Source organism: Diceros bicornis, chromosome X (genome assembly GCF_020826845.1).
Source record: "Diceros bicornis minor isolate mBicDic1 chromosome X, mDicBic1.mat.cur, whole genome shotgun sequence".
Taxonomy (NCBI): domain Eukaryota; kingdom Metazoa; phylum Chordata; class Mammalia; order Perissodactyla; family Rhinocerotidae; genus Diceros; species Diceros bicornis.
The window spans coordinates 77,355,698-77,379,914 of NC_080781.1; the positions used below are offsets into that span (position 1 = coordinate 77,355,698).

Here is a 24,217-nt window from a genome sequence, read left to right on the forward strand (position 1 = left end):
GCACCGCTTGTTAAGCCATGTTGTGGCAGTGTCCCATATAAAGTAGAGGAAGATGGGCACAGATGTTAGCTCAGGGCCAGTCTTCCTCAGCAAAAAAAAAAAAAAAGCTCTCTGCTCCTTTTTCCCTCTCTTCTCCCTCTAGAATACCTATGATCCTTATGTTGTATTTCCTAATTGAGTCAGATATTTCTCAATTTCTTCATTTTGTTTTAGTCTTAATTCTCTCTCCTCCTCCATCTGAAGCAATCCTGAATTCCTATCCTCTAGATTGCTAATTCTATCCTCCATATTGTCAGCTCTATTTGAAGACTCCAGATTTTTCTTTATGCCCTGCATTGTGTTTTTCATCTCCAACATTTCTGATTGGTTTTTCTTTATAGTTTCAATCTCTTTTGTGAAGAAATTCCTGATTTCATTGAACAGTCTATCTGTATTTTCTTGTAACTCATTGAGCTTTTTTATGATAGCTATTTTGTATTTGCTTTCATTTAGATTATAGATTTCTGTGCCTTCAGGAGTGACTTCTGGGTGCTTCTCATTTTCCTTCTGGTCTGGAGATTTAATATATCTCTTCATGCTGTTTGATGGCGTGAATTTGTGTCTCCACATAGTGATAGTATCTGGTCGCAGCTTCCACCTGCCACCACTGGGTGGGGGTCAAGATCTGTATATTTTGGGCCCACTGCAAGCACTGGTCTCTAGCTGCTGCTTTTCTAAGGAATGTGTGAGTGCTCTGGTCAACCAGCTGAGCTGTAGCACTGGGTTGGTGGAGAGGCGCTTTCTTTTGCCTGCACGATCTGAGGGGCTTCTTGCTCTTCCCTCACTATCTGCTCTCCTGGGGTGCTAGCCTGATGAAGACACCCCTGCAAAAATTTGGTCACCTCCACTTGTGGGTTTCCCACGGGCTGTGAGGGAACTTGGGGAGTGACAGTTTTCCCATGGAGGGCCACCCCTCACCCCTCTCCTGTGAGAGCCAGGCGGTCCCGGGGTCACTGCCATTCGGGAGGGAGAGGAGCTCTCCTTACCACCTTCCACTTCCTCTGGGGGTTTCAGCACCTCCACCTTCATATGTATGGCTGCTTGGGTCTCTCAGATGTCTTTTGTGTTGAGTGAATGTCCTCTGTTGGTATATGAATGTCCTTTTTGTTGTATCTTAGGGGGAAGAGTCTAAGGGGAGAGCTCACTCCACCATGATGCTGACGTTTACTCTGCTATCATTTTTTAAATTTCTACAGTTCTATACAATGTATTGACAATATGAATTTGTCCCATCTGTTTGTAACATTCTAAAGGAGTCTTAAAGATAATTTGCTCTTGATATCAGGGAAATTTCTTTATGCTTAATCATTAAGTTGGTGTGAATAGTCACCTGTCCTCCATATTCATGGCATTTTGGAGCTGTTATGTTAGGGGCATATATGTTTATAATTGTTTTGTCTTCTTGATGAATTTACTCTTTTATTGTTATCAAAAATGTCCTTCTTTGTCTCTAGTAACAATCTTAGTCTCTTAAAGTTTGTTTGGTTTCATATTAGTATAGTCATTCCATCTCTCTTTTGGTTACTGTTTGCATGGTATATTCTTTTCCATTCTTTTACTTTCAACCTATTTGTGTCCTTGAATCCAAGCTGTGTTTTTTGCAGAAGACATATAATCAGGTCATGTTTTTAGTTTTATCCATTCTGCCAATCTCTGCCTTTTAATTGGAATGTTTAATTTATTAAATTTAATGTAATTATTGATAAGTTAGGATTTACACTTGCCATTTTGCTATTTGTTTTCTATATGCCTTATGTTTTTAATTTCTCCTTTTATATTCCATTACAGACTTCTTTCGTGTTAAATATATTTTTCTTAGTGTATCATTTTAATCCCCTTGTTTCTATTTCTCTCTATATTTTTATTTATTTTCATAGCATTTGGTCTGGGGGTTACTTTTAACATCTTAATTTATAACAATCCAGTTCAGGTTAATAACCAACTTACTTTTGAGTATACAAAGACTTGTCTCCTGTATAGCTCCATTCCCTCCTGCCACTTCTGTGCTGTTATTGTCACAGTTGCATCATATATATGTACGTATCAACTTAGGTTTAAAGTTAGTGCTTTATGCAGTTGTATTAAATCAGACAGGAACAAAAGAGATATAAACAAAAAATACATTAAGTCCATCTTTTATGTTTACTTATACAGTTACCATTAAGGATGTTCTTTATTTCTTCATATGAATTGAGTTATTATCTGTTGTCTTTTCATTTCAGCCTGAAGGATTCCCATTAGTATTTATTGTAGTGTAGGTTTTCTAGTGGAGAATTCTCTCACATTTTATTTTGAAAATCTTAATTTCTTCTTCATTTTAAAAGGACAGTTTTGTTGAATATAGACTTCCTGGCTACAGTCTTTTTCATTCAGCACTTTAAGTATGTCATCCCATTGTCTTCTGGCCTCTATGGTTTCTGATGAGAAATGGGATGTTAATCTTATTGAGAATTCCTTGTACATGTGAGTCAATTTTCCTTTGCTGCTTTTCTAGATTCTTTCTTTCTCTTTGGTTTTGACAGTTTAATTTTGATATGTCTTCGTGGGGTTCTCTTTGAGTTTATCCTCCTTAGAGTTTATTGAGCTTCCTGGATGTGTAGATTAATATTTATCATAAAAATTTGGAAGTTTTCACCATTATTTTTCAAATCACTTTCTGCCCTTTTCTCTCTCCTCTCTAATTCTGGAATTCCTATTATGTGTATATTGGTACACTTAACATTGTCCCACCAGTCTTCACGGCTTTGTTCATTTTTCTAATTCTTTTTAAATTCTCTTTCTCAGAATTGATAATCTCAATTGACTATCTTCAAGTTCACTGATTCTTTCTTCTGCCTATTCAAATTTGTTGTTGAGCCACTCTAATGAATTTTTCATATCAGTTGTTATATTTTGCAACTCCACAGTTTCCATTTGGTTCTTTTACAATAATTTCAGTTTCCATATAGATATTCTCTATCCGGCAAGACATCATTTTCATTCTTTCCTGTAGTTCTTTAGAAATTGTTTCTTTTAGTTTGTTGAACATATTTAAAACAGCTGATTTAAAATCTTTGTCAAGTAACTCCAACATCTGGGCTTCCCCAGGAAAAGTTTCTATTAACTACCTTTTTCCCCATGTGTGTGCCATATTCTCTTGTGTATTTCTGTTTCTCATAATCTTTTTTGAAAACTGGACATTTTAAATAATATAATGTAACTACTCTGGAAATCAGATTCTCTTCCCTCCCTAGTGTTTGTTATTTTTGCTGTTTGTTATTATGGTTTGTTTGTTTAGTGACTTTTCTGAACTAATTCTTTAAATTCTATAGCATTGGCTTGTGCAATCAGTCAAGTCTCTGCTCAGTTAATTTAGTGATCAGCTAACAATTGCACAGAAACTTGCTTAAAGGCTTGGTATCAATTCATTTCCCAGTCATTGTTGAGAGCCTCAGGTGGGTGTGCCTTCAACACACAGCTAGGCAGTTGACAACTTTGCCTTAGCCTTAATTTTGTGCTTTTCCAGAGCCTCAATATCAGCCAGAAATGAGAGCTTAGGGCCTTCTCAGGTGTTTCCCAAGCGTGTTCATAGCCATGGGTATGCACACAGCTCTATGCATACCCATGGCCTATTCCTCATGAATATGTTGGAGGTTATCAAAGCTCCTGTGAACATATCATTCCCCAGTTTTTCCTTTAAAGATTTTTAGTTAGTTTATCATTTGTCCCAGCTGTTATCTGCTGCCTCAGACAGTCACGATGTTAAATATTGCTTCTAATTGTTTTCAACAAATACCCCAGGGAAAACGTTTCACACCGAATGAACTCCTAGCCAGGTCAAATAAAGACACCCTTGTGAGTGGGGTCTTTCATGGAACCATCAGACAGGACAAATAGTGACAGTTCTCTGGGAATAGGGCTTTGGAGGTGCTCTATCCCTATTTTGCCTCCTCTGGAGGCTACTAGGATATTGGTTTCACCATGATTTCAGAAAGTTGGTTTAACACAGACAGGGGAAATGAGAATAGGATGAGTGAAAATGCCACAGAGCTCACTGTTCTGAGATTCCACCATTTTTCTTGAATAAATTCTTTCTGATTGCTGTTAACCTTTAGTTATTTTCCAGAGTTCCAAAAAAACTGATTCTGATCTTTTTTTCCAGTTTTCTCGTTGCTTTTATGGAAGGAAAAATTTTTCTAGGTCACTACTCTGCCAGTTTCACTGATATCACTCCCATTCATATTCACGGAAGAAGAGCAGCATTCCAAATTGGAGTTATTAACTAAGTATCTTACAAAAAGTTCAGACACAAAGCAACCTGTGCAGCCAATTTTTTAACAATCTATTGCCTATTTTGAGATTTTGAAATTACATTGAAACCATGGTATCTAATATTCTACCCATTTAAAGTTAAAGTGTTCTTTATTGTAAGTATAGGTTTTTGGACAATGTAGGGTGCTGATATTTGAGGAATTAAAAAAATATATTAACATCATATTCATCAGCAGTACTCAAGTCAGCCAGCTGCCTTTTTTCATTGTATATAAATCATTTTAGTTGCAGTTGTAAAACTGTTAGAAAATGTTAGATTTTAAAATAAGATAAAAATTATGGAGAAAATTAGATATGTTTTTTCAGGACTGTGGGAATAAAACTATCCAATTAACAGAGTGGATGTGGGATATTTAAAGAACTGAAAAGGAAAGAAGATAGGCACATATGGCTCAATAATTTTCATGTTTATTTGTTTCTTTACAAGATAGGTCTATTAGCCTTTGACTTAATCTTTACATAATGTAATAGCAATCAAAGTAGACTTCCCCATTTGTATTCTTACCCCATATGGGTCGTTAGACAGAATATGGATGTTTATTCATTCATACTTTTTGCACAGAAAAATATACTGTTGACTTAGCAAAGATTACGTTAGTATATCTTCATAAAGCATCGCCACGTTCTGAGAGTGAGGGTGTTGCAAATTGTTTGGATGTCTTGAAGAAAGGAGTAAAGTTTTGGAATGGCTTTTGGGGGTATGGGAATTTGGAGTAAAAGAAGATGAACTGGCAGCACTGAAGGTCCAATTGAAATTGCAAGAGGAAAAGTCAGCAATTAAAGGTTGGATAGGAGCTAGAAAGCTGGGAGGTATGTAGTGGAGCAGGAAAACATTGGTATTTCAATTCTTCTGTGACTAGAATCAGAAAGATAGAAATTTATTGATTTGTTTTTTACTCTGTTTATTCAAGTTTGTTTTATGTATTTAGATATTCTATATTTCTGTCTCTGGATCCCACTTAATTTGTGTATTTTAGATTTGGCTAAATAGGGAAAAGTTTAATGATTTGCAAATTTGTGGAAAGATTTCAAGCAAATAGCTCATTTGCATTTTGACAATCTTGAAGTCAAAGAAAGTCCTAATATGGGAAAGAAAAATTATATCTGTGTTAACAGAGCAGTCATTTTACCTGGTCTAGAGTAGATCAATAAAATACCTTGAAAAAAGAAAAAGTCAAATGTTTTATCTTTCTTCAGAGACTAAAAGCAGCTTTATTATTTTCCACCACACAGTTCAGGGCTGACCCGCATTTCGAATATCATATCCTGTAATTTTGTTCACCCCCAGAGAAATAGAATAAACTTAACCATCCTTAGTGGCAACCTATGCCACTGTTTATGCTTTTTCCTTTTCCTGAAACCATTCTCAGCCATTTCTACTTCTTTAACTTCATGCCATCCTTTTAAGCCCTGTTGATAATATCCTTCCTGAAGCCTTTACTAATCATCTCTTGTCAAAAATAATAATTACTTACATTTATTGAATAACTGCATTTTTGCTATAACGCCATATATGTGTTGATTTTAAAGAACTAAAAAAAGTCCTCATGTTCTACATAGTTGCTCACAAAAAAATAGTAGAAATATAGGAAAAAATAAGGCTGAGGCAGACCATTCAAAACCTATGGAACTTTGTAACCATAATCCCAACAATAAAAACAACAATTCTAATAAAAAATATATAATATACCTTGGGGCTCATACTTCCTCTTTCAAGATATTAGTCCTTGAAGAAATTTGCTTTTAATAGGTGCTAGTTTCATCGACATTAAAAATATGATTCAAGGGGAACCTTCTACAAAAAAAAAGTCAGTTTTTTGTTAACATAAGGAAAAGTGTCACTTCCAGATCTCTAGATACCTTAACGTAGAGGAAAACGTATTGGTTTTTGAAGACCCCGCTGGCAGTAAAGGAAGGTACTCCTGCGGGATTTTTAGCACTTTCTTAATGTCTTTATATATTACTAAAGCTTTCTCTTTAATTGTGATAAAGCTTGCTCCTGATAACTTCAAAAAATTAGCATGCTGAGGAAAATTGTGTAACATAGTTTCAAATTTATTCTGACACCATTTCCCTTTTATCAATTGCATATGAGCTAATGTGCTGTAAAGAAACATACCTTGTAGCAGAAATGGCTATATTTACCATAGCCCAAGAACTGTTCTAAATTGTGTACATAACATTAACTAATTAATTCACATCAATATGTGCTATTGTTATCCTTATTTTATAGATGAGAAACTTGATACACAGACATTGAATAACTTGCTCAAAGTTACACAGCAAAAAGTAGCTGAGTGGGATTTGGACTTCGGTGGTATGGTTCTGTGTTCCTTATTCTTAATTACTATGCTATATCACTTCTCTGAAAAGAACTTGCTTTTGATTTGATTCCTGTAACACCGTAACCATACCTCTTTTGATATTTATCACATCTTGTCTTTTTTGTAGTGTTCATTTATCCTTTGTCAAACCGTGTGTCATATTTGGTTCAGAAAATGTAGTAACTAAAGTTTTGATCTTTGTACCATTTCCTGCTGTGTCACCTTGAGTGATTTGGTTACTATCTCTGTTTCTTAATGTTCTTATCTGCAGAGAGAAAAATTTAGGCTGTCATCTCCAGTGTCTCTCAGTGCTTAAATTTTGTTTGGATCTCATACTCATATTCACATATATTAACATTTGGCACTTTCTGTCGACCCATATAGCATTAGTGTCCTGTTCCAAATTTCACTGCAAGATTGTTTCTTTTTATGCTTCCATTATTAAAAAATTTTACAGTATTCCTGAATCTTATGATGCATTTCTTTTACATCAGTGCATCTTTAGTTCTTTGACTTTATTGTTCAGTTTAGTTTAACAAGCATTTATGGAGCCCCTATTATGTGCTAGGAATAAGGGGCAAAAACAAATACAACATGGTTTCTGCCCTTGAGATGCTGGCAATCTAGTGGTTAATTTGTGAAAACTTGGCTAGTGCCTAGTCTCAAGAAATGGCTTGTTATTTTAAAAACGTTTCCTGTATCTCTTCACTTATGATAAATATCATCAAATTCAAGTTAATTTCCAAAGTGTCTCTTTCAAGTATGTTTTTGTTGACTGATTATATTACGCATGTCTGTTAAGATTCAGAAACTTACCTTGTAACAAGGTATTAAGAAATAAATTGCTGAATTCTGTTGACTTTTGTTAGTATAGTGTATTTATTAACATAATAGATTTAAAGCAAAGAGGAAAAAACAGCTTTCTTTAAAATATTTACACATTTTTAAAAAGGAAAAATTTGTTGGCTAATGAAATGAAAACCATAAATCTTTTAGGCACTAATCTGTAGTCTTGAAATTGTGTTGTGTAGGGGAAAAAGTATATCTCCCTATTTTTGTAGTTATAAATCTATTGTATATATTATATGATATAGTATATAGTATAACTATATTACATATATTATAATATGCCACTATATTATAAAATATATGATTAATGTATAATATACAGTATTCTATATCATATAATATATAATAGTATACATTTATACATAATGTACTAAACAGGATTTAATGTGCTTTATTTCTAGTCTGAATATGAATTCCTTTTTTCTTTATCAAATAAAGTTAGCCTTCAGAGTTTATTTTCAAAAGATTTATTGATTGATTTGGTTTATCACCACTTTTTTTAAATCGTGTGAAGTAAAAAGTGAAAGTCCTTCCCCTAGATGTAGTCACTGTTAACCGTTTAATACATATTCTTCCTCACTTTTTCCAATTCATACACAGACGTGACATTTAATTTCAAACTATCTTATTTATTTCAACATGGAATAAATTAGAAAAAGAATGAAAGAGCAGAAAGGCCTTTTTGCACTTAACTGAAATAAGATAAAATGTAGCCCACTCTAACATTAAAAGGTGTTATTCCTTTCTTGCACCCACCTGCATCTTAACGGTCAGTCTCACCTGTATTGTTTTCAGTACTCAGCCTTGGAGTAGTAAAGAACATGAATTGCTGATTTCAATTCCCCCTCTATATCGTAGTGAAGTAATTAGTATATAGCTTCACTTTTATCAAAAGTGATAAAAATAATAGTTGAAATCCTCTCTTTCTTTTTCTGAGATTTCTTTGTCAAAGCTATAACCCATCAATTTTAATTTCAGCTGATTAAAGGGTATTTTTACCTATCAAATTATCTCTAATCAATCAACACTTGGGCTTTCTCTTGAGAAACTCTGCTAAGAACATAAAAGGTGATATTAGATAACTGTTAACTATTAAAGTCAAAAAATATGATTGAATTTAACTGTCATTATGCTAAATGGATGAGGATAGTTTTAATAACTGAGCTGAAAGATAGCACAATCCTAGCTAATGTTCATAGTAAGAAAGAATCAACAAATTTGTGAATTATTTTTTACACATACGTTAAAGGTGTGTTAGTCTTAATTGAAATACTCTAAATAATGTCATGGCAGCTCACCTATCAAGGAAAATGGACTTGAATTCCCAAAAGCATGTTTGATTTTTACCCGTCAGTTTTCACAGTGGGGACCTCACTAACATTTTTTATGTCTTGACATGTCACAATGTTTAAGGCCTTTCCAAAAGAATGAATGTCCTTCGCAATTAATATGTAAATTCATTAATTTGGCGATGTTTTTCATATTCTGAGGACAAATACTGGTAAGTATTAGTTTGTGGGGCCTATGTGGAAAACACTTGATTCACGTTATCTCATTCAATCTGTGCAACGGCCATGTGAGAAAGGTATTAATAGTATTCCTATTTTACAAATGAGGAAACTGAGACTTAAATAGTTTAATTTGCCCAAAGGTACACAGCTTAATATATTTCAGAGCCAGGATTCAAAACCACTGGCTCCAAATCCTGTGCTGTTAACCATTATACTAACTGCCGCTGAGAGAGTGAAATAATTGGTTACATAATGTAACACAGAGCACCTATTGCTCTCAAAGATTGACCTTATTTGTAAGTGAAGTAGTTTCTCCAACCGAAGTGTCTTCTCTACTATTAAAGATGTATTCATTTATGTAATCAGTACACTCTTCCTATGTTAAATCCTTCTTTTAAAATGTTCTTAGAATACATAGCACTATGATAAATGTATCAGATCATGTTTTGTGACATGAAAGAAATCACAGCTATGCTAGAATTGGCGTCAAGGAAGGCTAAGGGAAATGGAAGTTAATATTGGAGAAAGTGAAGAGAAAAGTAATTGGAAAGCACCTGAGACAAACATTATCTACTTCATAGTATTATCATTGACTAGTTTTAGTGCTGTTAATTCTGCTATGAACTGGTCTATTCAGACTGTGTTGAGGTCAATGCTTTTCATGTAATCTTAGATGCTAATATCTTAAACTCAACTTTGAAGTGGTAACAGAAGTAATCTAATTAACTCTATACTCTCTAGATGATTTTTTATGCACACAAATGCCCTATTTTTGACAAGACTTTTTTCCATTTATATCTACTTTTTGAAGTGTACTAATCTTAGATTTTTTCCAGGAATAGAAGGGAATTTAAGATGATCCAATGTATGTATACATAGTATATTTCTCCAAATGTCCATATTAAGTGAGGCAATATTAATATGGCACTGCCGTAATAAATGAATTAATATTTATAAATCACTAAAAACAGAGCCTGGCATATAGCAAGTGCTATGTAAAGACTTAAATAAATCCATTCATATCTTTATAATACAAATTTAGACTTCTATATTTATTAGACTTGTTTAGTGATTAAGTGTGGGCTCCAGCACCAGACTACTTGAGTTCAAATCCCAACTCCATTATTTACTAGCTGTATGACTTTAGCCAAGTTAATTTAATTCTCTAGGCCTGGATTTTCTTGTCTGTCAAATGTGCATAGGAATAGTACCTAACTTATAAGGTTGTTGTGAGGATTAAAGGAGTTAACATAGAATAATGCCAGACAAATAGGAAGCACTCAATAAATATTAACTGTTTATGTAATCGCCATTGTACATGTGCACAGTTTATGATCTATTTTTTAATTAAAAATATTAAAAGGCTGATTAAGATGTCTGAGCCTTTTATAAACAACCATGGTTTCCTTTTTATAGCACATTAGGCTTGATATTTAATGGGCTTTTCACTTTTGCTTTTAGCGAATTGCCATTGAACCTGAAGCAATGAATTTCTCAATGGAACATGGACCTGACTATGTGCCTCCAGCTCGACATCTATCAATGGTGAGTGGGTTGAATTCTCCATTGTGAGCATTGAGAAGTTAACTATTGGGGGAAGAGATACATAAACTTCACCACTTAAATAATATTCCACGTGTAGCTTGAATTCAGGGACTTAGAATTTGTTTCATTACAATATTATTTGGACTCAAATAGAATCATGCTACCATGGACTCTAGTTAAGATTACCATTCAGTAATCTTGCAAGAACAATTGAAGATTCATTTATTCATTTAATAATTTATTGAACAGTGTAAATGCTATTGATGACTATCTGGGCTCTTCCTTCCCAAGTGAACATTGGCTGTTATTCAACATTTGACTCTGTTGACTCTTCCTTCCTTGACACTTTATGTAACAATTATTTTTTCTGTAACCTTCTTCTTTTTTCTAACTTCTCTGATTCTCAGTGGCTTTTACTAGCTCTTATTCCTTAACATGGTATATACAGCCCTTAAAAAATATGATCCCAGCTAAATTTCCAACCTCATCTCCTGCAACTCCTTGTCCTGGACTCTACTAGCCATACTAAACTACTTCTACATCTGCAAATACTCCATGTGCTCTCCCTCATTGTGCCTTTTGTTCAGATTTTTCTCAGCGCTTAGATTCCCTTCCCCCTCCTTCTCTGCCTGAGTAATTCTTACTCATTCTTAACATTCAGTTCAAATGTCACTTCTCTTGTGATATCTCGCCTGACACCCTCAGGTAGAATTAATCAGTTTTTTCTTTGTGGTCATGTGGCACTTTGTAAATAATACTATCAAACAGCTCATCGCACTGTATACTAGTCAGTCTGTGCCATGTTTTCTTATTGATTTTTGTAATGACAGCCAATAACATGTTACCTTGAACATGGTAGGAACTTAATGTTTGTAGAATGAGTGAATGTATGATTGAATGTGTGTAGGTATGGGTGGATGAATGGATGAATGGATGGATGGATGGTCAAGGTCCCAGAGTAAGGCCACACCAGAAAACCATGAACAACTGTGAGTAAACCAAAGGTACTATTTTGTCCACTGGATTCAGAGAATAGGAAAATGAAAGTCCAAGCAAATCCTAATAAACACAGTGGGTTCTGGTGTTTTTATTCAGCTATATCCATCCCTTCTACCCAAGGAAAGGAGATCTCAGAATCCAGTCCTAATGAGATGGGATGATTTACTCTCTCAGGACACAAATGCACAGGGACTGTATCTTAGAATGTCCCTGGCCCCTCTAACATGATTATAAAGTGATTAGATTCTTCCAACTTGTACTCTCACATTCACAAAGTGATTTTCTTACATTGACATACTTATTCATTTACCAGGATCCTGTTATTTAATCATTTTGGAATCATGTTTATCAAATAATATATAAGTACAAGAAAAATAAAATTGTTTAGCTACACTAATAGAAGCAACTTCACAGATGATATTCAGAAATTCCTCGCTTCCATTTCCAGAAAATGTGAACTAAAATATAACATATTAAGGAATAATAATTCATTCTGTCTAACCAGCTTAATATTCAACAAAGAGTCACATAAACACATATGGGCAATTTTCTCATTATATAATTTATAATATTGATTTACAAGATTAGAAAAACCACACAGTTGACTATAATTACATGGCAACCACATATTATCAATGTTATGAAAAAATATTTGAAAGGTAGAAATAGATCCTAAGTTCTTCTTGTGGAATGGGGGCTATGCAGTGCCAAGGAGCCACCTTTAAGGGGAAAATGTCAATAAAGCAGTCCTAATTTGGTTTATTAATCTTTAAAAGCTAAGTGATGAGGACCAAAAGGGGTGCTAATTAATATTTGATTCAGAAAGTATTACCATCAGTCATTTTCTGGTCATGCCAAGTCCTGGGTGTTCCACTCATTTTATAAGTGCTCTTTGCTTGGAAGCTGCTAACTGTATGTTTCTAAATTAGTATGAAAGTAAAAGCCCATACACATGTGATAATGATGCCTCAGTTGTCTGTCTCTTTACAGTCTCTTCAGAAGAGATGTAAACCTAAGGGTATGAAGAGAAATAATTGATCTAATCACTAAGTCTATCACTAAGACAATGAAAGAAATTTTACTTTTCAGAAACACTTTAAGTCCCTATTCCACATACTTTTTGAGTGTAGTTACATGGACTGTCATCTGTTGCCAAAGAAACATTCATTGAAATGTAGGTCTAAGTAATAATAATCGCTATCATTTATGGAGTGTTTACCATACTAGACAATATGATAATCATTTTATGAATGATGATTTGTTTAACCTTTTTGTCAAGCTAATGAATTATATATTATTATTTTCTTTATGCTACAGATGAAGCAGTTGAACCACATAGAGTCTAAATAACGTGCCCAAAGTCACATAGCTATTAAATGGCAAACAATCTGACTCCAGAGTTCATGCTCTTGTTCAATATGCTATACTATTTATATATTGTCTAGCATTTGCCTACAGAATTGCTATAATGAGCTCACTCTAAAACAACGTTTTATTTGGTTTCCCCACTCTCTTTCCAGAAAGGCTTATAGGGATTGGCCTATCTGAAATTAAGACGAGGCTATGGAATTTTTGGCAATGTTAGTGTTAGCTAGGTTTCTGAATGGCCAAAGTACAGTGGTAAAATATTAAATACCTCAAGAGGACATTTTCATTGAGAAGGGTTATATAGTCTCTTCACTGAAAAATAATGACGTTTAAAGTTCTACTTTTACATTTTGTGCTTCTTCCGGATGAAAAAGGAATTTTCATCATTTTTCATTAGGTGGTATTGTTATTGGTCCCTGTAGTGCTAATTGAAAAGGCTGTTTTTACCTGGTTTTGCCTTTAATATGCATAACTTTTCAATTAAATAGAAAAATGACAACCAGTAACACATTACTAGTGGTGAGAAACAGATTGTGAGATGTCAGAAGGCATCTGTCAAATTCAATCAGTGCATTCTCAAGTGTTTTCTTCTTATTTAAAATATCAACCACACTTTGACAGATTTCTTCTGTTTATATGTTGGTTGTTTGCCTATATACTCTTACTATATGTGTCCTTTTTCCTCTCAAGACAGGCTTACATAATGTATTATGGCTTATTTGAGTCTTCAAAATATGCTCCCCCCTTGAGCGTGAATCATCCTGTTAACAAACCAAGTTTTTTTGTTGTATTACAGAAATCATTGAACATACCCAATTAATTTTGTAGGTTATTGGGAAAATAGGTACACTGACGAATGTGTGAATTTAAAGCTCCACAGCTGTTGTTCACAGATTTTTATACTATTCTTTTTATTAATATTGATAATTTTCAGGTCCATCTAACTTTCAAATTGATGATCCCTTCTATGCTCTGTAAAGAGATTATTCTTTCTATAAACACTACGTTGTGATACTGTGTCATTCTCTTACTCAAAACCTTTCATGGCTCTCCATTACCTGCAAATTAATTCCAAATGCCTTTACTTGTCAATCAAAACAGTGCTACTAAAATGGCAGCACTGTTCTCTCGGTACCCTATCACTGATTTTTGTTTTGTTTGTTTGTTTTGTTTTGTTTTGTTTTCTGTTCCTGCCATAGTGAGTCTCTTACTCTTCTTGGAATTCACCATGTACGTCTCTAGCTGTTTGCCTTTGCTCAAATCATTTCATCTTTCAGAAAATGTCAAACTCTGTTCTTTCTGATTATCTGAATGTTCTCTCTCCAAAATGGATCTCTACCTTCTTCATGAGGTCTTTTCTGACCATTCCACCTCCTATAGAATGTCGTAAAACTTTGTCTGTGTATACTTTGCATTGTTATTTCTCTTTTATGTGGAGATACTGCCTTGCTAACCAGATTTAACCTCCTTCAGAGAAAGGACTTGGTTTGTCCTTCACAAATGTAAGAGAATGCCTAGAGCATATGAAACATAAATATTTGCCAATTTATTCACTAGTCTCATAGATTTTTATCAACATTTCAGGCATTACAGTGGAAAGAGCAGTCAATTAGGAGTTAAGAGATCAGGATCATGGTCCTGACTTGGTCACAAATTAACAAACTGTTTTACATAAGACAGATCACTTGGCTAATTCTTATTTTTCCCTCTCAGGCACTTCATCAGTGAGATGGTGATAATGATTACTGTTCTACTTACTTTATAGTTTTGGGGTTAGGGTTGGATATGGTTATTCATGTGAAAGCATTTTGAAAAAATAAAAAGTGTTATACAAATATAAGAGATAGTCATAGATAAGTATAAGATTTCTTTGCTGAAAATCGTCTTGACCAAATTATTTGAAGAAAAATTGTATTTGTTATAAGTATGTTCTGCTACATAACGTACCTAATTTTTCTCAGAGTAGCAATACTGAAGTGGAACTACAAGGACCTTGGAAAGCCTCAATTTAAGGCATTTTCTTACCTACTAGTGACCAGAAAGCAAAATAGGCATGAACATATACCAGAATTCCATGTTGAGATCTACAAAATTTTATCTCCAATACAATTCAACCCATAACTTAATTACATTTGCTATAAGTTGAGAATTAAATTCTTGAGTGAGTTGAGTCTACAAGAGTTAGTAATGTTGTAAGGACAGGGTTTGGCAGAATCTGTGTTGAGAGGATTTCCCTGCAGTGCAATTAAAATATCAATATTTTGGTTTTCATTTCTTGCAATTGAATTAAGGAACATTCTGGAAGTCTATAGTAAATAAAGGAATAAGTATCCAATGAAAGGACCAGGAAAGACTTAGTGAAATTATTTGTAGAAGGAACTCAGAGTAAAGTATATTAAACAAATAAATATTAGAAAAACTTGGTAATATTTCAACTGTCATAGGTGGTATCTCAGTGAACGTACCACTCCATAGATGCTAGCTTTATCTATATAGTAGTAGAATTGGAGATAATTATCTAATGATCTTTCCATATCACTTTGGACCCCAAACTATTCCTGAACTAGTCTAATATCAATGGAACACACCAGAATGTGAAGGGCAAATATTCTGTTTATAATTTCATAAGTTAATTATTAAATTTAATAATCTGGGAGCTGTACTTACTTGAGGTGTTTATCAAAGAAGGAAAAGAAGTAAAATGTTTAGGGGTCTTTATTGATGAAAATCCATATATGAATGAAACCTTAATAGAAAATATGAGACAGATCAAAGATGCTAACCCCAGCCTGTTTTCAAATGGGTTTGGATATTTTGACTAGTTCCAGTGAATTTGTGTTGAATGCCTACATCGAAATTTGTAGGTTGGCGATCTACTGGCCACACTCATCCATAATTTTTTCATTTGAATCAGTTTGCAACAGTTATAATGCAGAAAATTTTCATTAAAATTCTGGATTTATGACTCCCTGGAAAAATCAGAATACCTGCCCGCACTAGGCTCTCATTTCTGAAGAGTGACAATCCATTGGAATACTGCCTGCCTCCTTAAGAATGGAGCATGCATTCTTTAGTTTGCCACAGTCCCTACTTGTTCCCTATTACATTATACCAAGCTTGTATTCCTTATATAGGTTATTTAACTTGGGCCCTGTAGTATTTGAGTTTGTAACCCATGGCCTACTTGGGGCAATACTGTGGTGGCCACTTTACATATCTCATTTAATCCTCATAATAACACTAAACGGTACATACTAATATCCGTGTTTACAGATGAGGAAACTGAAAGACAGATGGTAAGTTTCAAAGCCATAATTTCAAGGCAGGTTTTTCTTGGGATCATTATTTAGTGAATGAATGAATCATCCCAAAAACTGTACTCTTTTTACCACACTACACTGTCCTTTATGATCTGGAAGATCAATAAATTCCCCCTCAGCCCTCTCTTCCCGAGATAAATAACCATAGTTCTTTTAATTAGCCTTTCCCTATACCTCCTTAGTGCCCTTCATGGTTTCCTTTTTAATGTTTTAGTTGTACTGTCTCTAGTTGTACTGTCCAGACTTAGATCAAGAAATTTTGTAAAGCTCTGACAATTTCTGATGGTAAGGGAAATAATTTCCTTACAAAATTTCTATATGTTTCACTCTAATATATGCAATTAAACATGTTTGTTTTCTTTATCACCTTGTGTTCATTGTGACCCTTGGATCTTATTACTTACGTATACAGAGACCAGTTTTTCACCTTGCATTTGCATATTTGGTTAATCTGCTCCGTCGTCTCTGTAGGTATTCTGGAAGTTATCCTTTGTCAAATGTCATTCTCTGTTTTTGAATACATCTCTTATTACCATAATTATTTTTAAGCTCATTCTGTTTTCCAAGGTACCTCCTACTAACACATACTGTGGCATCTGCAAACCTTATAAGATTTTGCTAATCTTTTCACTAATCATTTTTCATAGATAAAAATGTTAATAACATTGAATCCAGCAGTGACTCTGACAGGGAGTACTTATTATGTCTTCCTCGACATACAGTAATTCATCGGAAACCATTTTTCTCAGTCATTCTTCAGCCAGCTGTGTACTCACCTCAAAATTTTATAGACCCCACTTTGTTAATGAGTCTTTCACGAACTATAGCATCAAGTAATGGTCTAGGCAAGGAATGCTGCCTCTTCAGTCTACAAGACATGACACTCTGTTGAAAACGTTTCAAGTTTGGTGAAACTAGGAACATTGAAATACCACTCTGTGCTATATACTAGGCAATGAAGAGGGCACAATGGAGAAGAGATACAAAGTTTACAACCTCACTGGGAATATAAAATGGAAGAATAAGTGAAGGTAATTAAGCACACAATACTAAGTAGTCCATGGTATATGTGTTTCAAAATCTGAGGGTTGTGATGGTCAGGAAGCTTCACAGAGGAAATAGAGTTTTAGGTGGAACTTGAGGTGCAGTGGATGAAGGAAACAAGACATTAATAACAGGCAGAGACATACCAGAGGGGAAGTGGGGAGGGAGGAGGGCAAAAGGGATAATTCGGCACATGTGTGTGGTGATGGGTTGTAATTAGTATTTGGGTGGTGAACATGATGTCATCTACGCAGAAATAGAAGTATAATGATGTACACCTGAAATTTATACAATGTTATAAACTAATGTTACTGCAATAAACAAAAAATTTAAAAAAAAAGAACAGGCAGAGACATAGAGCTGGAACATAAAGGCATGCTTGTGGGCCAATAAGTGGATCCGTACTCTCAGAAAGTATTTATAAGGCAATGAAGTAGTAGATAGGAAATTTTGTGTAAATTATATTTTGGTATTTGGTTTAGTGATTATTTCTGCATTTTGTTTTTAATATGTAGATCTTAAGCCAGCAAGTCTAAATTTATTCCTTCCAGAATACTGGGACTACTCTATTTTTTTCTTCATGCAATATACACTTCCCCACTCTTCTGTGAAAGAACAGTTGGATAGATTCTGTGGAAGCTAATTGATGATCACAACTTTTCAGCTCTATGCATTTAAATAAAGCTAGACTACTTCAATAATTTTTATCAGCTTTATTGAAATATAAATCACATACCATAAAATTCACCAATTTAAAGTATACAATGCAATGGCTTTAGTATACTCACAGAGTTTTGCAACCATCACCACAATCAATTTTGGAAAATTTCATCACCCCAGAAAGAAATCCCATATCCTTTATCAGTTATTCCCTATTCTACCTTTTCTCCAGCCCCCGGCAAATAGTAATCTACTTTCTGTCTCTATAGATTTGTGTGTTCTGGACATTTCATATAAATGGGATAATACAATATGAGCCTTTTGTATGTGGCTTCTTTCACTTAGCAGAATGTTTTCAAGATTCATACTAGTTGTAGAATTTCTCTCCACTTCCTTTTTATTGTCAATTAATATTCCATTATATGGATAAATCCATTCATCAGTTGATAGGCATTTGGGTTGTTTCAGCTTTTTGGCTATCATGAATAATGCCACTGTGAACATTCATGTGCACATTTTGTGTGGACATAGATTTTCATCTCTCTTGGGTATATACCTAGGAGTGAAAATGCTGAGTGATATGCTAACTCCACGTTTGGCCATTTGAGGAACTGCCAGACTGTTTTCCAAAGTGGCTGCACCATTTTAAGTTCCCACCAGAAAGGTATGAGGGTTCCAATTTCTCCACATCCTCACCAACACTTGTTATTATTGGTCTTTTGGATTATAGCCATCCTAGTGGATGTGAAGTGTTATCACATGTGGTTTTGATTTTCATTTCACTTATGGATAGTGATGTTGAGCATCATTTCACATGCTTATTGATCATTTTAATTTCTTCTTTGAAAAAATCTCTATTCAGATCCTTTACCCATTTTAAAATTGAGTTGTCTTTTTATTGTTGAGTTGTAATAGCATTTTATATAGTCTAGATACAGATCCTTTATAAGATATATTATATACAAATATTTTATCCTATTACATGGGTTGTCTTTTTACTTTACTGATGGTGTCTTTTGAAGCACAATTAAAAAAATTTTGATCAAGTCCAATTTATCTATTTTTTATTGTCATTTGTGCATTTGTTGTCATGTCTAAGAAGGCTTTGCCTAACCCAAAGTAGCAAAGATTTACTTCTATATGTTCTTCTAAGAGTTTTATAGTCTTCACTCTTGCATTTAATTCTATGAGCTATTTTGAGTTAATGTTTATGTATGGAGTCAGGATGGGGTCCAATTTCATTATTTTGCATGGGGATATCCAGTTGTCTCAACACTGTTTGTTGAAAAGACTATTCTTTCTCCCACTGATTTGTCTTGGCACCCTTGTCAAAATCAATTGACTCTAAAAGTAAGAGTTTGTTTCTGGACTCTCAATTCTATTCCACTAATTCACATGTCTATCTTTGTTCCAGTAAAATACTGTCTTGTCTTGATAACGATAGCTTTGTAGTAAGTTTTGAAATCAAGAAGTACTAGTCCTCCAACTTTGTTCTTCTTTCTCAAGATTTTTATTTTTTTTTTGCTACTCTAGATTCTTTGCATTTACATATGAATTTTAGGATCAGCTTGCCAATTTCTACAACAAAAAAAGCCACCTGGAATTTGGGTAGGGATTATGTTGAACCTGTAGACCAGTTTCAGAAATAGTAACATCTTAAAAATAGTGGGATCTATGAACACTGGATGTCTTCATTAATTTAGACCTTTAATTTCTTTTAACAATATTCTGTGGTTTTCAGAGTATAAGTTTTGCACCTCTTTTGTTGAATTTGTTACAAAGTACTTTATTATTTTTGTTTCTATTATTAATGGATCATTTTCTTATTTTCATTTTCACATTGTTCATTGTCAATGTATACAAATGAAGTTGATTTTGTAAATTGATCTTGTAACCTTCACTTTGCTGAACCCGTTTGCTAGCGCTAATAGTGTTTTTTTAGTGGATTTTCTAGAAATTTCTATATACAAGTTCATGTCCTTTACAAATAGCGATATGCAATCTTCAGTACCATGTTCAAGAGAAGGGGCAAAATCATAGTCATAACTCTCTTGTTTCTGATCATAGAGAGAAAGCATCCAGTCTTTCAACATTAAATATGAAGTTAGCTCTTGTATTAATCAGGGTTCTCCAGAGAAATAGAATCAGTAGAATGTATATATGTATCAATGTATGTGTGTGTATATATATATACACACACACACACACATATAGAGAGAGAAATAGATTTATTATAAGAAATTGGTTCATGTGATCATGAAGGCTGACAAGTCCCAAGAGCTACAGTTGGCAAGCTGGAGATGCAGGAGAGCTGATAGTGTAGTTGCAACCAAAATGCCAGCAGTCTCAACCCAGAAAGAGCCAGTGTTTTCAGTTTGAGTCCAAAGGCAGGAGAGAATCTATGTCCCAGCTCACAGCAGTCAGGCAGAAGTTACCTCTTACTCACAGAAGGGTCAGCGTTTTGGGTCATGTTTTTAATCCAGTCACCAATCTCTGAATTTTAATTGGAGTGTTTAATTCATTTACATTTAATGTAATTATTGGTAAGATGCATTACAGCTGACACTTTGCTACTTATTTTCTGTGCCTCTTATGTATTTTTGTTACTCTATTATTCCATTAGTCCCCTCGCTTGTGTTAATTTGATGTCTTCCAGTGTACTATTTAATTCCCTTGTCATTTCTTTTACTATATATTTTTGAGTTAATTTCTTAGTGGTTTCCCTGGAAATTATACTTAATATCTTAATTTAAAGCAATATAATTTTGGTTAATACCAAATTAATTTCAATAATATATAAAATATTGCTCCTATATAACTTCCTTCCCTCCCACTTCCTTTACTTACAAATGATATCTCTCTACATTATATGCCAATCAACACAGATTAAGGATTATTGCTTTACACAGTTTCCTTTTAATTATATAGGAGAAAAAGAGTTAAAACCAAAAATTCATTTATATTGTCTTGTGTACTTACCTATGCAGTTACCTTAACAGTGTTTTTCATGTAAATTTTAATATTTCTATAGGGGAGGTATGCTAGTGATGAATTATCTCAGTTTTTTATAATTTTAAACTTAGAAATTTTACTTCAAAAGATTTCTACCTCTTTCTCTCTCTCTTCTTTTTTTTGCAACTCCCATAATGCATATGTTGTTGGTCTGCTTGATGGTGTCCCACAGGTCCGCTAGGTTCTATTCATTTTTCTTCACTTTTTCCCTTTCTGCTCCTCAGACTTGATAATTTCAATCTTCAAGTTAACTAATTCTTTCTTCTGCCTGCTCAAATCCAGTGTTAAACCCCTCTAGTGAATTTTTCTTTTCCATTATTGTACTTTTTAGCTCCAGAATTTGTTTTGTTCCTTTTATAATTTCTATTTCTTTGTTGAAATTCTCATTTTGTTCATATATTGTTTTTCTGATTTCCTTTAATTCTGTTCATGATTTCCTTTAGCTTTTGAGCATATTTAAGACAGCTGTTTTAAAGTCTTGTCTAGTAAGTATGATGTCCATACTTCCTCAGGGATGGTTTCTGCACATTTATTTTGTTCCTTTAAATGGGCCATGTTTTCCTGTATCTTCATATGCCTTGTGCTTTTTTGTTGAAAATTGGTTATTTGACTGTTATAATGTGTTATTTCTGGATATCAGCGTGTCCTCCTTCCCCAGAGTTTGCTGTTTGTTTTTTTTAATATTTGGAGACTGTAGTAGCCTATTTATTTTAGACTTTTTCAAACTTTTTGCAAAGACTATTATTTGTCATGTGTGATCCCTGAAATTTCTGTTCCTTTAGCCTGTGTTCAGGTAATAGTTTGACAGAGATTTCCTTGAATACCAGGAACTGAAACAAACAAACATAAAAGCACTCACACGCACAAAAGCATACCAAAAAGCAGGAGAGAAGCAGAAAAAACAGCAAAAGAAAACAAAAAACCCCACCTCTCTCAATTTTTGCAGAATTGTTCTGTGTTGGGCAGCCATTCAATGCTTGGTAAGGCATGCTCTGAGCCAACAGATCAGCACAAAGTGCAAATTAAGGTCTTCTTAGATCTTTTCTGAGCGTGCATCTTGCGTGACTAGATGAGTAGCTTTCTAAATTTCCCTGTTATACTTGACTGCTTTTGAATGTCCTAACTTCCCAAAGAATCTCACCCCACCTTCTTCTCTGGGCCTTAAATGGCCTATTGTATGTCTCTGCCAGTAATCCTTTGCCCCAGGCATTTGTGAGTCTATAGTACATCTTGCAGCTTTCATGAGCCATGTCCACTGCTTTTCTCTCCTGAGATTCAATTTCTGCACAACAGAGATGAGAAATTGGTGTCAGTCGTACAGGGAGCCCCCAGACAGATTAGAACAGACATACACAATAATTTGCAAATAAGGTTTTCTTTATTCCTTACACCAGTTTGATGGAGGGAACTGACAACTAGGCATTTTGATATGTGTTTTTTTTCCCCAAACGATTTATGTATTTATTTTTAATGTAGCAATTTTATTTTATTTATTATTTATTTTTTTATTGTGGTAACATTGGTTTATTACATTGTATAAATTTCAGTTGTACATCATTATATTCAGATTTCTGTATAGATTACGTCATGTTCACCACCCAAAGACTAATTACAGTACATCGCCACACACATGTCCCTGATCATCCCTTTCACCCTCCTCCCTCCCCACTTCCCCTCTGGTAACCACCAAACCAGTCTCTGTCTCTATGTGATTGTAACTGTTTTTATCTTCTACTTATGAGTGAGATCATATGGTATTTGACTTTCTCCCTCTGCCTTATTTTGCTTAGCATAATACTGTCAAGGTTCATCCGTGTTGTCACGAATGGCTGGATTTCATCATTTCTTATGGCTGAGTAGTATTCCATTCTGTCTATATACCACATGTTCTTTATCCATTCGTCCCTTGATGGGCACCTAGGTTGCTTCCAAGTCTTAGCTATTGTGAATAATGCTGCAATGAACATATGCATGCATGTATCTTTATGCATTCATGTTTTCATGTTCTTTGGATAAATACTCAGCAGTGGGATAGCTGGATCATGGTAGTTCTAGTCTTAATTTTTTGAGGGATCTCCATACTGTTTTCCATAGTGGCTACACCAGTTTGCACTCCCACCAGCAGTGTATGAGAGTTCCCGTCTCTCCACATCCTCTCCAACACTTGATGTTTCCTGTCTTGTTAATTATAGCCATTCTGACGGGAGCGAGGTGATATCTCATTGTAGTTTTGATTTGCATTTCCCTGATAGTTAATAATGTTGAACATCTTTTCATGTGCCTGTTGGCCGTCTGTCTATCTTCTTTGGAGAAATGTCTGTTCAGATCTTTTGCCCATTTTTAATTGAGTTGTTAGTTTTTTTGTTGTTGAGATATATGAGTTCTTTATATATTTTGGATATTAACCCCTTATCAGATATATAGTTTGCGAATATCTTCTCCCAATTGTTAGGTTGTCTTTTCATTTTGTTGATGGTTTCCTTTGCTGTGCAGAAGCTTTTTTAGTTTGATATCATCTTTTAATGAATTTTTAATTTCATGAAATTGTCAAATTTTTGACACAAAATTTTGCATAATACTCTTTATGATATTATTCTTTATTGATATTAATATTCCTTATGCTAGTAATTTGTTTTTTCACTTCTTTTGATCATTCTTTCAAAGGAGCTATCAATTTTATTGATCTTTTCAAAAAAACAGGTTTTGCCTTATTTAATAGTTTTCTATGTTTAAGGTTGGTTTTTATTTCATTGATTTGTGCTTTTATTTCTATTATTTATTTTTTCTTCTTAATTCGAATGTAGTTTGCTCTTTCTTTCCTAGCTTATTAAGATGAAAACTTAATTTATTGTAAACTTTCTTCTTTTCTAATATAGGCATTTTCACCTGTAAGTTTCCCTCTAAGCATTGATTTAACTATATCACACAAATTTTGATATATTTTTTTAAATTATTATTCAATTCAAAATATTTTACAGTTTCTCTGATGATTTCCTCTTGGACCTATGGGTTGTTTAAATGGGTTACTTACTTTGCAAATATTGATGATTTTCTAACTACCTTACTGATTTCTAATTTAATTCCATTGTGGCCAGATGTTTCAATATTTTGTAATTTATCAAAACTTATTGTGTGGTCTAGCATATGCTCTACCTTGATAAAAGTTTAATGTGCACTTGAGAAGAGTATGTGCTCTGCAGTTGTTGGGTAAGGTGCTCTGTAAATGTCTTTCATG

At 34.0% G+C, this 24,217-nt stretch overlaps 1 protein-coding gene across 1 annotated transcript in view; it reads left to right on the forward strand.

Moving 5' to 3' along the window:
• LOC131400304 (uncharacterized) overlaps positions 1-24,217 on the forward strand; it is a 311,511-nt gene that overhangs the window by 180,241 nt on the left and 107,053 nt on the right. Inside the window, exon 8 of the mRNA XM_058535085.1 lies at positions 10,496-10,579. Within this exon, the coding sequence (XP_058391068.1) occupies positions 10,496-10,579 (84 nt within the window). The remainder of the gene's footprint in view (positions 1-10,495; positions 10,580-24,217) is intronic.